This window comes from Convolutriloba macropyga, chromosome 8, assembly GCF_964194025.1.
Source record: "Convolutriloba macropyga chromosome 8, txConMacr16.3, whole genome shotgun sequence".
Lineage (NCBI taxonomy): Eukaryota > Metazoa > Xenacoelomorpha > Acoela > Convolutidae > Convolutriloba > Convolutriloba macropyga.
Genome location: NC_134475.1, coordinates 24,428,935 through 24,445,272, shown reverse-complemented (window position 1 = coordinate 24,445,272; position 16,338 = coordinate 24,428,935). Strand labels below are relative to the sequence as shown.

At 34.2% G+C, this 16,338-nt stretch overlaps 2 protein-coding genes across 2 annotated transcripts in view; one reads left to right on the top strand and one right to left on the bottom strand.

The window, feature by feature from the left end:
* The window catches only part of LOC142344611 (uncharacterized), a 324,571-nt gene that overhangs the window by 137,711 nt on the left and 170,522 nt on the right, over positions 1-16,338 (top strand). The window lies entirely within an intron of this gene.
* The window catches only part of LOC142344609 (ephrin type-B receptor 4-like), a 33,691-nt gene that overhangs the window by 12,507 nt on the left and 4,846 nt on the right, over positions 1-16,338 (bottom strand). The window contains exons 5-9 of the mRNA XM_075396410.1: positions 14,547-14,760; positions 9,339-9,643; positions 8,889-9,059; positions 8,179-8,265; positions 6,253-6,489 (exon numbers count right to left, since the gene is read on the bottom strand). Of these exons, the coding sequence (XP_075252525.1) occupies positions 6,253-6,489; positions 8,179-8,265; positions 8,889-9,059; positions 9,339-9,643; positions 14,547-14,760 (1,014 nt within the window). The remainder of the gene's footprint in view (positions 1-6,252; positions 6,490-8,178; positions 8,266-8,888; positions 9,060-9,338; positions 9,644-14,546; positions 14,761-16,338) is intronic.

The following is a 16,338-nucleotide window of genomic DNA, read 5'->3' as shown; positions in this document are numbered from 1 at the left end:
ATATACAATTGCATGTATTATAATGTTGCCTGTTGAGTGACTGCTGAGAGCGGTAGGGAAGCAGCAATTTATTGCGTAATAGTGGCTATAAATTACATAACAGGAGGGCTCAATGACATAACAATGTGATGTTTATTTGACTGTGTCGTGAACAATGTTGTAGCTGACACTGATTTATGAACACATTTTGTTGACATTCACAGGGGGTGTTAGTGATTATAAATAATGTTATAATTACTTATTATAACAAAGGTAGATAACTTATTTACCTGTTGTATGTTATATCTGATCAAATCGCGATTTTGCAATATAATATTACAAATTGAAAGTTGTGAAGCCCTTAAAGTTTTCAACTGATATTATGCTCTTACAGGAGAGCTTTTTTGTCGAAAATTTTTTTGTTGTCTTTACTAAAAATTCTGGAAAATATTTAAAAAAAAATTTGTTTACAGCAATTTTAGAGAACTCACTTTAATTAAAACTAAAAATAAGGAACATTTGTAATTTTTGCACAATTAATTTTAAATATGTCAAAAAATTGGCTTTGTTAATGCAGCTTATGATGAGAGTGTTGCAATGATATTCTCAAAATAAATATATTAATAAAATGTACAGCCAACAAGAGCAATAGAGTTGATGATTTGTTATCAAGTATCAAAAACTCGTCCATTGACTTCTTTTTAATATCGGATAAAAAGTTATCAAGTAATACTTGATACGCTTTAAGTACACATCGAAGTGCTGTTAATTTCAAAAAACAAATTGTTTGACTAAAACTCACAAGTTTAATGACTTGCAAATACTTGTAAAATTCAATAGTAAATAACTATAATTTACTCTTAATAGTCACCTTTAGGAATAATGTTGAATCATTGTTATCATTTTTTGTGAGTTTGTTGACAGGAAAGGTCTCCTTAAAAGTCAATTTTTCCATTTTTACAAAGCATTGTTTGGTCAAATTATTTCAGTTCATTTACAAAGAAACGCTCTTTAATGAAATGGGAGTCCGTAGTATATAGTAGACAAATGGGGTGGGTGGGTGGGGGTAGTGTTTTGTGTACTAAGCACTTAAGGCGTCAAATCTTTTTATTCTTTCAATAAAAGTGAATGAAAAATTCAATAAAACAAACTGTCATAATTTTGAAATGACACTCTAAAAATTCCTACGGGAGCATACTGTATTATCCACTACCCTTCGTTAGACCTTTTGTGCTATATTGGTCAGAGCCTAATTTGTGAGAGGTCGAAAAGCCCACGGGATTTTAGGATGTGGGCATATGAGGTTCAAATTTTCCTGTTTATCCGTTTATCCCTTAGAGTGAATGCAAATGCATCAAATGACTGGCCATATTCAGAGTAGTGATGGAATCAATTTACAAGTTAGTCAACTATCTTCCTCAATCACATAATACGCGGTCAAGTCTACTAACCTTGACTAACTTGAGTTATAACTGATCCGTCTCAATGACTTTAATTCGTTAATGCACTGTCAAAAACTCTTTCAAATTGTTCACTTGTTTTCTGATTACTTGGAAAAAATCCAATTTAGAGAGGGTTAAGCAAGAATTTTCAACTAGTATTTTGAGCTGTTCAGCTTAGTTAAATTTTCCATAAAGACCTCATAAATTATAATAAATTTATGTGTGGAAAGGCTTTTGAAACACGACAATTCCGTTTAGGAAGCAAATCCGTTTCCTGGTCAAATCAATAATTTTTAATTTTCCCATTCCTTCCTTTTCACAGGCGCCAAAACAGGAAAAGTCAACTTGGTACAATGGATACATAGATTAATATGCTGTGCATTTATTAACTAGCAGACATCAGCGTGTTATAACCAGGTTATAATAAGACTGAAGCCAACTGAATGAGGAGTTGGTAGAAGAACAACAACACAGAAGGGTCATTGACAGTGATTGAATGACAAGATAGCAGAAAATGAGATGATGATAATAATAACCCACCCTGACTATAATAACTACCACCACATTCATCAACGCACGGGCACCCTTCTCTATTCTACACTGAACAAATACCACTGAAAAGGGCTGAACAAATGGAAATTGGGCGACAATTGTTAACACATTCCCTCCCCAGAAAAAATAAGAAAAATAGAAAATGTGTGTGGAACAGCAGACAAAGATATGATGCTATTGCATCATAATTGGTTCTCTTGCACGCCAGTGCTTAATTCCAATTTTTTGCCACATTTTTTCCATTTTTCCTTGTATCTTCGAAAAAATTGCCCAAATTTTTAGCCCGGGGGTTAGAAAGCAGGTTGCGTTGGGTCTGAATGGTTGAGGGACGAAATAATAATAAAACATGTCTCGGTCTATCAAAATTGCACAATGGCTCTAATCAGGGTTCTATTCAGACAAAATGGGCCGCAATTACCAAATGCACTTTGAATCTAACCCCCCAAATAACAGATCACTAATCGCCCTCTCCATTTTTCGCCCAAAAACCCTTCGAGCATACAACCTCAATTCTACCAGCCACTCAAATTCAACCTGGAATTTCCGTCAAATTTTTGACCAGGTTTTAATACATGAACTCAAAAACAGCGTGAACAATTTGTAAAAACGTGAAATTTTTAACACGAAATACGAGATTGATGTTCAAATTTCGGCATCAAACTGAGTTGGAATGTGCGGCTTGATTAATCCCAATTGTTGCACTAAATCACGGACGCCTTTAAACTTAATTCTGGAAAAGGGATGGCTTTAACTTAATTTAAGGGCATCTTTTGTAGCATTTTTGGGCCCTTGTTAGAAGCAAATGGTCTCAAATTTACCCTTTATCCTTTTTTGACAGAACCGTCACAAAATTACGTCAATTAACAAATGTCACGTTGAGCCCTTAACCATGTCTGGTTTTCCACCAAGTATTTAAAACACTGGATTATATTCATAATGGAATATGACCATTTTAAGCCCGGAGAGAAATTAAATATAAAGAAAAAAGATCTTGAAAATAAGGACCTTGAGAAAAAAATCATCGCGGATTAAAATTGAATTTTTTTCAATGTTGTAGACCCTACAATCACATAATGTTTTTTTTTTGCAGCAAAGTAACACAAATATGTTCGGAAGAAGCATCGATTGAAAAAATGTTCGACGGGAAAATGCTTTTTGTAAAAAAAAGTTTATCTCAGTACGATTTGCTAATATTAAACAAAGTACTAAGACTAGTCACGTGAGACATAATTTTCTGTTTTTCCTTAAAATTATGGAAACCTTGAATTTTAATACAGCTATCACACTAAAACAATAAATATAGACAAAAAAGATAAGCAAAATTGAATGAAAATTAGAATGAGCAATGATTTTTTTAAATCGCATCGGAGCACATGGACAAAAAATAGATAACAAAAAGTAGGGGAATTGTACAGACATTGACTTTATATGTTCTGCTAAAATAAGTTTGCTGAAAATGATGGGAAAATTAACAGACGTTTCAAAGAGTTCTTCAGATCAAATGAACAATTGTCTTACTGCATGCTAATGGCAGTTATTTGACAGAAAACATACAATTCACAAACAATGACCTCTTCATTTTGGAATGGCTATGGACAGTTGTTTGTTTTTGTTTACTCTGAAAATGAGATTATTTCAAAACAATGAAGTCATTTTTAATTCAGATTACGCTTCACTCAAAGACCACTTGTAGTAAAGTGGTATTTAAAACACGCGTCTTATTGTCTACATTGAAACTGAAGTGACCATCAAGTAAACTACAGAAGCAATACATAGAACCCATAAATATATTACAATCATACTCATAGGAATAAAAAATCCAAAGAGTAATTCTTCAAATTGGAGGTGCTTAAAGTCTCAAGCTATTGTTGTGTTTCTTCACAATGTAAAAAGGCCAATTGCCAATCATTCAGTAAGAACAATAGCTTTCTTGTCAGTTGGGCAATCTCTATTTTTATAAGATTTGTGTCTGATTAACGATTGGAACAGTCCACATTATATCTCCTAAGGCCTATCTATCTCTTGTTTGTCCGGTCGGTCTTTTCAAAATTCCCACCCCCAATGGCTAATTCATTCAAGTTATTTTAAAATTTGAACTTTAAAATACCAGTTTGATAGCTTTCTGTTATAATTTTGAAAACCCCAACATTTTATTCAAAAACGTGTACGACAGACGTTTATTTTCAGGAAGTTTACAAAAGCTGAATTCCAAGAAAGTATGCTTATTCTTAGCTAACAAAAACCAGAAAATTTTTATTGAAAAATTTAATTTCTCGCAAAAAAGCAAAAACAAATTTGGAGCCAAAAATTCTTGCAAAAATTCACAACGATTATTCGTTGAGAGACCAGTAAATTTTGCGAAAATTCAATCTCATGTAGACACTTCGGTGTTTTTGATAATGAGTTTTAAGGATGATGCGAAATTGAACTACTGCATGTGATAAAATCTCGCAATTTCGATTGAGTTGGTCTTTAAGTCCATTGATATAAAGAGGAGTTTGAAGGATGATTAAAAAGACTTGAGGACTCTTTGGGTAACTTTGAAATCTCGACTCTATTCAGACCTCCATTTTCTACCCTTCAATCTGAGAGTCTCCAGAGAAAAGAATGACGAGTGGGGGAGAGGGGGTTGGTTGAAAGGAAAATTTAAAATTTACTATATTTGTGTGTTGAGTATTAAATGCTTAAATGCTGTAGCTCATCATAATTCAATTGTTAATTGTTACATATAGTTGCTTGAATTGTGTCCGTTTAATCAGAGTAATGCATTCCAAAGTTGAGAAGCAGCGTAAAAAGTAATTGAGGGAGAAAAAAAGACCCTATTAATAGGTTACTGTAGCAGGGCATTGCTCACATAACCGAAGCTGGCAGCTAAGCAAGTGAAGTTTAAATGGAAAGGTCTGTTCAGGGTCTGGAAACATACAACGGGCAAAGTTCATGAAAACTTTTATTGGGCTGTTGGGTGTTCAATAAATCCATTTTGAAATATTTTTCTTTCTTAATTGAAAGAAGACGAAAAAGAGAATTAAAAAGTGAACGCTCAACAAATGAAAACTAGAAAATTTAAAAGAGGTGAAGACGGTTTTAAATTGCTCAATGTACTTTATGTTACTTTCAGAAAGTTAAAATTTAATCCAAGGCTAATTTGTTGCTGTGAAAACCCATATTTTTTAGGCCAAACAGTCTATCGACATAGAGCAATAGCATTGCTGTGAAATGAATAGTGATAGTATTAAAAGGAGGTCCATTATCAAAATGCCATTAATGAACTGACTTCTCCGCTACTCTTTAAGTGCACAACAAAGTTGCCCAGATACAAAGACCTTCAAAGGGTTTTGCCCGTGTCTTCTTTAAATCTCATTACGTAAATGAGCTGAGGAGATAATGGCAATATTATAAGTATTATTTACTGCTTCTGTTTTTATGGGCCACTGAGCATCGTTTTACAAGTGTGAATAAAAGCTTAAAATGTGAAAGACATAAAAAAGAAACCCAATTTTGAAATATTTAAACTCAACAATTTTTTTGAAAAAATAACTGTTTTTAATTTGCTGTTTCCTGGCAATTTCCAGGTGATCTGAAGGTTCTAAAAAAGACTGACCAAACAATAATTTAAATATGAACAGTTCAAAGTTCCAAAAGCAGTTTCGCATCTTTTTTTGAATTCTAATTCTTATCCGATATGGAGACAATTTATCATGTTTTTTTGAACACAACAAATGTATTATTACACAGCTTTAATTGATATAGAGTATTTATTATCTATTGTGCTCTTCTCTCTCTCTCTCATTCTCTCTCTCTCTCTCTCTCTCTCTCTCTCTCTCTCTCTCTCTCTTCAGCAGACAACAAAGCATATGTCTTACCCGGTCAAAAATGTTGTCAAATATTGGCCAAGACTAAAAAATGCATGGATGCGCGCTTACTTCATGAAAAAGCGAAGAAGAAAAAATTAAAGCTCACAGATTTATTCTAACAGGTTGCCCGTAAAGTTGAAAAGTTGTTTTTTATTTTATTTTCAAGAAAGAATAACGTAAAGGAAGATCAAAAACAGCTTTTAACACAGTATCAAAATAGCACGGTGCTGATAAAACTTTTGGCAGAACGCACTCGAGTCTGACTACGTGAAAGATAATTAGCATGCTTCTATAAATTATAGCTTTGACTCAGATCTTGGTCAAGACTTTGCTCGTCAAGAACTTGTCAATCATCTTATGTGCGGTTCACATACACAATTGACGAGTCACACAAACATTTTCGAAGGTTTCAATTTTACACTAACACTCATTGTCGCTCTGGTGAGGTGCATGACAGGGGTACTCGACCAGGTGACTGGCATTAGTCCAGTGGTAGCCCCCGATACCCCCAAGTCCCCCGGGTCCCCCTGGCCCACCCTTTTTCTGTCTGTAGAAACACATGGCAACACTGAGTACAATTAGAAGGAGGGCAAACACTAGCACCAGAAATACGATTGTAAGGGTTATTCGCTGCACTCGCTCCTGACTCATGACTCGTTCCTCTGAAACAGTGACAAAGTTTGAAACAAAGTAGCAACCAAAACTCTGAAATTCTTCTTTAATGGCGAGAGTTTCTCATAATCCTCTGCAACAGTTTGAATTAATAAAAATATGTCAAATTAGTCACTAATTTTGAAATTTCTCTGAATCATTCCGAAATTTTGACTGCTTAATGACAGTAAAAATTTCAATCTGAAATTCCTCTGAACATAGTAAACAACCTAAATTTCTCAGAGGCACTGAGAGCTTCTCGGGTCTTTTTGATACTAATATAGTATTGAAATTAATGGCGAGGTTTCACTACAATTCATCTTAAAAAGACTTCTCTAAATTTGTAGACCAATTTCCTTCAAATCGACGGACTGTGCGTGACGGTATAAAATCAGCCTTAAGCAGATAATAGGGTTTGAAATTTTTAAGAGACTGTTTTAGTTTTATTCATTTCGGAGTAAAAAAAATATGATGCTGAGTACATGTTGAGACGCTTCACATATACAGCATCAATTTTTTTTCATCTCTCAGAAAATAAATAATCTCCTCCCATTTAGTCCAATTCCAAATATTAACTTAACTATAATTGTATTATTTTAATTTACAAATATCCGGCCATGCAACATTACAAAAATAGCATCGTTTGAGCACATAATTTTACATCACGCAGAGATTTGTTTTCAAACTGCGTTCCGAGCTTGATATTGGCTCCGTCAATCTAAATTATGACTTAAACTATCATAATTATAGCTGTGTAGAAACCATTTTTAGAGGAATTCCCTTTTAAACAGATGCGTCCCCTTTTCCCAATAAATATTCACTTAAAGCTCATTTTAGTACAATTTTGCCACTCCTCGGTTGAAGTCAATCACTTAGTGAGTGTGAAAACATCAAACGTGTTCGAAATAGCGGATATGAAAAATCTTCAGAAAATGATATATAAAGTGAGGAAAATTATCTCAAATTAGATATTACTTGTGGAAACATAATGTAGTAAGCTAATTTTATCAAGCCCTCCCCCTCCCCGAAAAAAACTGTACAAAAACAGCAAAAAGAAAAAAAAATGAAAGAAACAAAACAAAACTGTGAACTTTTGATTGCCTAAGTTTGAAAATACAGCGAAATTTTATTGATCGAAAAAGCTGATTTAGGGTTCGTCAAATGACACATTAAATGTTGCAATGACACAAATTGCAAAAATTAGGGCTCAAATAGTAAAACATGCAAAAATGGGCCGTTCTAATGTCAAGATGAAATAGCCCTAGACATACAGTGCAATTCGGTTTACAACGTCATAAATGGAATTAAGTCATCCTCGGGCTGAAAAAATTTCCCGGAAGGGCCAATGCTATAACTTGAGCCCAATATTACAAGTAATATTGATCCCATGTGTGAACGAAATTGCGGCTATTACTCAAGATTACATAACATCACACAGGATTACAAAACAGTTTGTACAACATCTTCTGTGATTAGATAACTTTTTGATCTTGCAGCTTAGCGGCTTGTAGTAAAACGGCCAAATACTGTTGCAGAAATCAATGTTGCTTTAGCCTGTTTGAAGTGGGACAATTTTAATGGAAAAGGGTAATAATGATGGCGGAATTGCGTAGGGGTAGGCAAATAGGGTTAGGGAAGCAAAGGGAAAAGCAGTATAGCTCGGGAATGATTACATCAAATAGGTCGGGGGTTGTTCATACCTGATATTTGGGCTGTGACTGGTGCGGTGAAGGGTCCCTCGCAACCATAAACACTAACATCAAAGGTATAAGTACCCCGATCCAAACCTGAAAAAAAGGAAGAGACTTGAACGCCGCTTTTCGATGCAGATTAAGTAATTCCAATTTGTAATGAGATTTTTCATAGACGTTATTTCGGTTCAAAAATGCTGTTCCATCTGAAAGACGTCTGTTAATTTAATGCAGCTAATTGAAAGCTCAGTCTTATATATTCATTTGCTCGGCGGCTCGTCTGCAACTTAAATTAAAACAATGCCAAATAAATAAAGCCGAAAGAATGTTCTAAGTGACGAATGACTCCGACTTTCAAATGATTGGATGAGAATTATTTCATAATGTAAATTGTGCTAGACTGATGCAAATTGTAAAAATGAGCGAGCACCTTTTGTGAAATTGATTTCAAAAATACTCAAAGTCGTAATCAACTGAACTTCGCTTCGTTTGAATTAAATATCAACCTTGGCTCTTAATTGACGAGTTATATATTTAGCATTGAAAAGACACATCAGTGATACCTACAGACACTCAACGATAAACTAAGTGCACCAATTAATAAGAAACTAACTTAGTTACGCCTGACAAGAAAATTATTACGGGCGCTCATTAGTACATCGCGACAAAAACAGCATCATTTGGTTCGAAACATTGAAACTGCGAAGATTTGAACTCACCAATCGGAACGTATCTTGTGGTATTGACTCGGAAGAACTGGAATTTTCCACTTTGTCCAAGTCTGACACAGTATTTTGGATTTGAGTAGCCAAATGGAGGTTCCCAGAGGATGGAGACAGAGGGGCCACCCCACCCGTGCTCCTTAGACACTCGCAGTTTTTGAACATATGCTGAAATAATTGTATCATTCATTAGAAATGGGATTGAATAAGAAAATTAAATTTTTAATTGTGGGACTTCCCACAGTTAGCCTGCAAGGTCTGTCTTTTTACAAGGTGAAATGTAATATGGGACTTTAGATCGTTTCGCATTTGATAACTTTGCAGCTTTTTTCGGAGTCTGTAACTATGCATATTTACGAGATTTTTGGTTGGTTATTTTTTAATTAGATTTTGGTTGGTTATATTCAGAAGAACTAAAATAGTTGTCAATATACTAATAAAACGTACAAGGAGGGTCGGTATTGAAAGTGACGTCAGCTGAGCTCTTCTTCTCTGTTGGAACTTTGCCACTGATTTGGTTCTCGGAGTACACTTTGAACGTGTACAAGGTGTCCGGCTTCAACCCACTCACCCTCACAAAGTTTTCCATAATGCGCAATTTGTTGGGCTGGTACGTGAGGGTGTCCTTGTGACATGAAATACATCTGATGGTGAAGAAAAGGCCGACAGGATAGCCAACGTATCCTCCGTCTTTGTCAGGCGCTGTCCAGGATATCTCGGCAGTTCGACCAGATGTATGAACCTTTACACTCCTGAAAAAAATAGATTTGATATTTCAATTTTATAACAATCATTATTTTTTATGCTTCCAAAACCGAGTGAGAGTTTCAATCATATCAAGCTTATGGGTTGGCCACTTTAACCATTCTCCAAATTTGGAAACCATTTTTCTCAAACATATATAGTCAATGCGTGACATTAGTGTGTGTGAGACACTGACCCCCCCCCCCCCCCCCCACCATCAATGCAGCGAACTTCATGATGGCGATTTACATTATAGTCGCGCGTATTCAGTAAATGACTTTCTGCATTTTGCTCTCCCTTTATTCTGTTGAACCCTAATGAAAAGAAGTAGCAAAAACAATGAATCATTTCTCTATTAAGTGAACCTAAATTAAAGCCTGCCTATAGGGGTCATTTTAACAGCTTGAATTGGAAGCAAAACTTGACATCAAACGATTGCTGTTCGAAAGAGCCCACCCTGTGAGTAATACAATGTTTTAATAGCCCCAAAAACTCTAAACTCAAATCATCAATTACACAAAGTTGCAAGAGAAGCAAAGATCTCATTAACTTGTTAACTCAGAGAGTAGTTACATGTATGTATGTTAGCTGACAAAACTTTGCAACAATTATTTGACGGGCGTGATATTTATTTGATGGGCAAACTTTGCGGAGAAACAAACCTATTGTAATGAGTTCAATCACTTTCACAGTACAATATATCCCATAACATTGAAAGTTGTGTCTTTTTGACGTTCGTGATATCAGTTCCGATTTCGCGCTTCATAGAACTAAGAGCGACACGTTTTCTATTTGTCATAAGGCTTAAAGATTGCAATAGTCTTTCAAATAAATCCATTATGGTTTATATCAAAGTAACGGAAGAATTATTTTGGTTCATAAGTTTACAGTTCAATGAGTAATAATGATAGATTATGACATACATGACTTCACTTTTTAAGTCAAGAGAGACCGAATTATGTGTACTACTCAGCGGTCATTAAAACTTAACTTCAGAAACCCAGTGGAAGAAATAGAAAACCCGTGGAAAAATTTTGTTCCTAAAAACATCCTTTATATTAACAAAGCGTTAGTCTGCTGTATGTTTTGATGAGACAGCTGAAACGAGATTTCTTAATGATAACACTTAAAAGCGGAAAAACAAACACTCGAAAAATCTATTTTTCAAAATAAATATATAGATGGAATTTCTGTGTTGTGAGCGGTTCTATTGAACAAAGAACATATACATCAGAGAAATAATACGTCTTTACTGTTTTTCACTAATTATGCTGTAAATAACAGGAAACGGTTAAGTGATAAAAAAAATTGACAGCATACATCCTAAAAGCAAACAGAAAGGGTTTCAATTACAAAAATTAAATGCAGTATTTTTAGTATTTTAGGAATGACAAAGCTCGACTTATGATTTAATATTGCAAATGGAAAGTAATTTACACGGAAGTATTAACACGGAAATACACGGAGGGGTGAAAGCTTTTAAATGAAGACCTATGTATCTTGAAAAAGACAGAAGGGTACAAAAAAGTAGCCGGTTTCACTTTTAAGCAAAAACGGCCATTTGACCTGAAAATAAGGTGAAGATTCAATCTTTTTGCCTGCATCATTTTTGCCTGCATCAAACCGTCAAAAATATGAAGTGCTCTTATAATTGGTGGCGAAGCATGTTCCACTTTTATCAAACAGAACCAATTCAGAAAAAAAATAATATAAGCTACAGCTTTTCTAACTGAAACACTTAACAAAATTTATCTAGATTTGAGAAATTCTTTCCAGCTATCTTGACGTCCCGTTTTGTCCTGTTTGAATTGCCGTTGCTTTCTTACTTTTTAAAAAGCTGTTTTTTTTCGGTCAGGATTCAGAACATATTTAAAGAAATAGCGTTTCATTGATCCGTTTTTGTTTTATAAACTAATAATAATTTCTGAGCTTTTCTTGCGTAACCTAAAAGCTATAAAATTTTAATTTCTGATGACAAAAATGAAAGATGACAAAATTATGTTACAAGAGATAATATTTCATTGAATGGGTTTTATTTACGTCAGCTGCAGCTTGTTTTATGTTGAGTCATTTTAATTTTTGATGGTAAAACGATTCAGCAACTTTGCATAAATGGGAGTAGTGCTATGGCCCATATTAGCACTAGATCACATAAAATCAACTCAACTAGCGAGTACTTCAACTCATCATGACTTGAATGGCGTGTAACATGAATGGGAAAAGGAAAGAAGGAACTCTACCTGGTTTTAATCAGCCAGGGCGCTTTTTAGTTAGCCCCATGAGACCTAGATTGCAGCGCCTTAAAAGCAGAGAGATCTAACTTAAAATGCACCATCCTTCAACTAAAAGACCCCCGGTTAAAGTTTGCTGGCCGCTTTTAGGCGCACACATTTATGCGAATAACTGCTTAACCTAATACAGAATTTGATTGCAACCATAGCGCAACTTTGCAAAATCTCGACTATTTGTGATTATTTCGATTCGTATGTCTGCAAAAAATTACTTTAAAGTGTTTTTAACTGTGCATTCGTTCCTAAAATTTCCTCGTTTATAAGTAAACAAAAATTCTCGGAAAACAAATTTTAATTTTATTTCTGTGTACCGGTAAATGTGTTCAAAAACACATTTTGAGATCCTCTGAAAAAAGAACTAATTATTCCTGCTGATTGGCCATTCTATATTTGTGAATATGTATATTTAACCTAACAGTAATGCTTCTTATTTTTCACGTTTTCCTCAAAATCAGATCTAGAAAAATGAAAACTCATTAACAAGGACAGAAACGAAGATTCGAGAGACCCTAATTCGATGTTAAAAGCGCAAGCCGGCTATATAATCTTATCAGGACTACCTTTGTTAGAGTGAACAACAGTTTTACTCACAAGAGAAATGAAGCGATAAAAATTGAATATCTTTGGGAAGGAAATACATGTCAGTGTGAATTAAAGCTCACATTACGCAGTCAAAGGAATTTACCATCTTTTTATCTCTTTTCAACCATGAAAATTTACAACCTCAATTATGGTTTATGTGCCTCTAGTGATTTGGCCCATAACGGCTTTCAAAATCAATCAACATTTTGCGTTTTTTCAATTTTTAAATGATCAGAAAAATATCATACAACCAGTAATTATCGAAATACCAAATTATTGAAGTTCAAAGTTCCAGCGAAAAATGCGACGTTTCACAAATATTCGAAGAGCTCAAAATTGCTCAATTTTTTATTACCTGATAAATTTAATTTTTAAGTTTTTATCAACATTATTCATTTAATAAAAAAGATATAAAAAAGTCAAAAACATTGTTAAGTTAGTACCTTAAGTTAATAGTTTATACACATAAATAATCGGGTTAGGTTATTGCAGTCGAACAAGCTTATTCGACACACATGTATTGTAAAAGTTCTTCCTACAATTATTGTTTGAAAAAGTTTGAACAAACGCTCTATAACTTGAATATAATTTAGAGTAAAATTAATGCGAGTTGAGGGAGAATGAGAGAGAAGAAAGCGTGTCAGTAAGTTAGGTGAGTGTGTTTACATGAGAATGTTATGATTGGGGTGATTAAGTATTATTCCTCGTAAACTAACAGAGAGGGAGAGAGTGAAATTGGATTAGGCGGCTGTTGGGTTTGTAAGCCAGGGGTAAAACCACCTCGCCAGAATATGAAAATAAAAGTGTAATCTTGACCTAAATAAAAACAAGCTGCAATGTGAAACAATGGTCTCATTCCAATCTCTCATTTTGGGGGACAGTGAAGGCTCATTTAATTGGTCAGACCTGTTTAGTATAAAAAGGAATTCATGTCACCTTATGGCTCTTGTTTAGGCTTCAGCTTTCAACTCGCGAACAGAACCCTCGCTTAATTCCACAATTTTCTTTCAAACTAGCAATTTTCACTTGTACACATAGGACCAGTTTTGATTGACACGAAAAGTCCGCATTTGTTTTGCATCAAGTTTATCTGAAATTTATCCCGGTGTTTTGGGAAAGGGGGCAAAATTGAAAGGAGAATTTAGCTATAAATACACTGCTTAACTAAGTTTAACTGGTTTTATAAGAACCTTGGGTTTCAAAGTATGCAAAATAGAATAATATAACACTGTTCATGCGATATTTCGTCAAAACAATTACCTTTTGTAATTCCTCTTCATTCAAACAATCCGCAATATTTAGCGAGGAACAAAAATGACCTGGGGATTTAGTGGGGGGAAGTGTTGCATAATTTATCGTACTAATGAGACCGGGAAATTAGCAAATTAATGGAATATTGTTAAGCTATCTTGAGGGTTTTCAGATATGAATACACATATCAAATGGGAAGGGAATCGAAGGCATAATTAATTCATATTTTTTCACAAAATTATCAAACCGTCCTCAAGATAAGTTTTTGTTGAGTTAAATTGAGATGAAAAAATTGATGAAAAACAAAGAAAAGCACCGTATAGTTTATCACTCTTCAGATGATGCCATTTCCTAAATTTTATCTCATCTAAACATTTATCAAATTTGAAAAAAAACTAAATTGCAAAATGTTACTGCTCAAATAATCAAACAAACAATAACAAAAATTTAGAGGGCTTTGAGCTGCTCAAGTTTGGAGAATGTGAAGCAAAGGTCGATTCTATTTAACGCACGTAAAAAAATGAATTGAAAGATTTCATTGAACAAAAATCTTCGAAAATTGTTAACAGAAGTAACAAAGAATACCTTTTTTTCTCCAAAAATATATATCAAATTCAATGCTATTCTTCAAAAAAAAAATTGGCAGTGAAACATTCCAAAATTTCAAACTTACCTGAGGTAACCAACTTTCAAATTACTTTGAGGATGATAGAGAACCTTGAGTAAAAACTACAAAACTGGTTAAAAAAATCCATTTTTTGTCAGGGTAAGAGTGGCAATGCAATACCTCGGAGGTGATGGCAGGCCAAAGCAGGGTGCATTTGGGTTGTCATCGGATAATCTGAACTTATCACGTCGACATTCGCACTTGGTTGAGTCGAGTGTCGTGAGGGGGTAGTATGCCCTCCTCTGGTCAGAACTGCGAGTGGAACTGCTTCCGTAGGGACACACCTTGCACAGATTGTTACCCACTTCGCTCTTGTAGTAACCCTGCGTGCACGCTGAAAACAAACAGCTGAAATCGTCACAATTTACAAATTGTAAACATGTTAACTAATTTCGGAATAACTTTGACAAAAAAATTCGGATCTGTTTTTGCTTTTTTTTCTCAATTGGAACACGATGATTTCAAGACTAAAACAAAAGTTAAAAGTTTACATGTCAATCCATTTGATTTAAATCAGGTAAAATTACTTGAAAAAATTTAAAATGAATTTAGGTTTTGAAGCTCTTTTGATATAAATTGCGCATAATTCTTCAATAATGTCGGAGTACCTGAAACTTAACATTTTTTTTAAATCAAATTATAAAACCATCCAGTTCTAAATTAGGGCAATTTTAGACTTTGATTTATAAAAACTGCAGGTATAGAGCTATCTTTGACCAAAATTTTGCTTAAATCAGAATGGTGGCTAATTTTCACGGCGTCTTGCTAACATTAGATTATGATCTATTCTCTGTTTAGGTTGGCAGAATTGGCTAATCTTGAGTTGAAAACAGGTGTTTTGATGTTTATCGAGGTTTCAACTGGTTACTAGATTAGAATCAAAATTTAATAAAGTTTCTCTCGCTTTCACTCAAAGAGAACCACGGCTGAAAACAACGGATAAAACTTGGAGATAATTTGTCTCTTCTTGGGAAAAGTTGCTTGTCAATTGTAACTGGGATTTGAAGCTTTAAATCCCTTAAAACGAAATTCCAACCGAATTTTCCATAATTTTACCAACAGCTCCCATGGCGTATAAAAGCTCTTTTCACCCTTTCGAAGCCTGGCCCAGCAGCTATATTAAAATTTACCTCTAGTTAGCTTAGTTATGAATTTCGCTATAAGTTGATATTTCAACAGCGGGTAATTAAACCCACAAAAACAGATCCAAAACTACAACTTGCTTAAGTTGTTGCATGCGTTTACAAAACAATATTGATAACTTTTAGGTCTATTCACCAGAGCCATTTATAAATTAGCAGTTAAAACTAGGGCAGAGTTTTGCCCCGGAAGAGTAGAAATCAATTGGATTTATTAGTAGCAAATCGCGAATCGGATTAAGAAAATTAACTTTGAGCGAAAAAGCTTCCAGGATTTTCTCAAATGTGAGTAAAATCAATAGCAATAGCTGACTGTAGTATATCGTCACTAACTCCGTAATCATTTTAAAAGTCAACAGTACTAGTAATTTAAGGTAGCTTTTAAATCACACGATTATGATGGGATTAAAAGTTGATTTAAAAAGCATTCGAGCTGTAAATTTCCAGTACTTTTGTTTAAATGCAGTTCTAGGTATCTGCTGCACTTGAGGAAAACAATTTACTCTTCACTGATATTATCCCTAAATTAGCTCAATTCATAAAAAATATTGAAAAATAATTGAAAGAGAATTTTGAGCAGATTCGTTACAGTGTAAGAGAAAGAGGAGGGGTTGTATTTTACAACTACTCTGTGGAAATCCTACTCTGAATTGCTAAGGCAATACAAGAGGAAGAAAATAAATTTACTATTCTGCTTAGAATTCAACCTTAAACATTTCCCCGCCTTAAATTGGAAATACATAAATTGCATGTATTTATTTAGATTTTCCAAG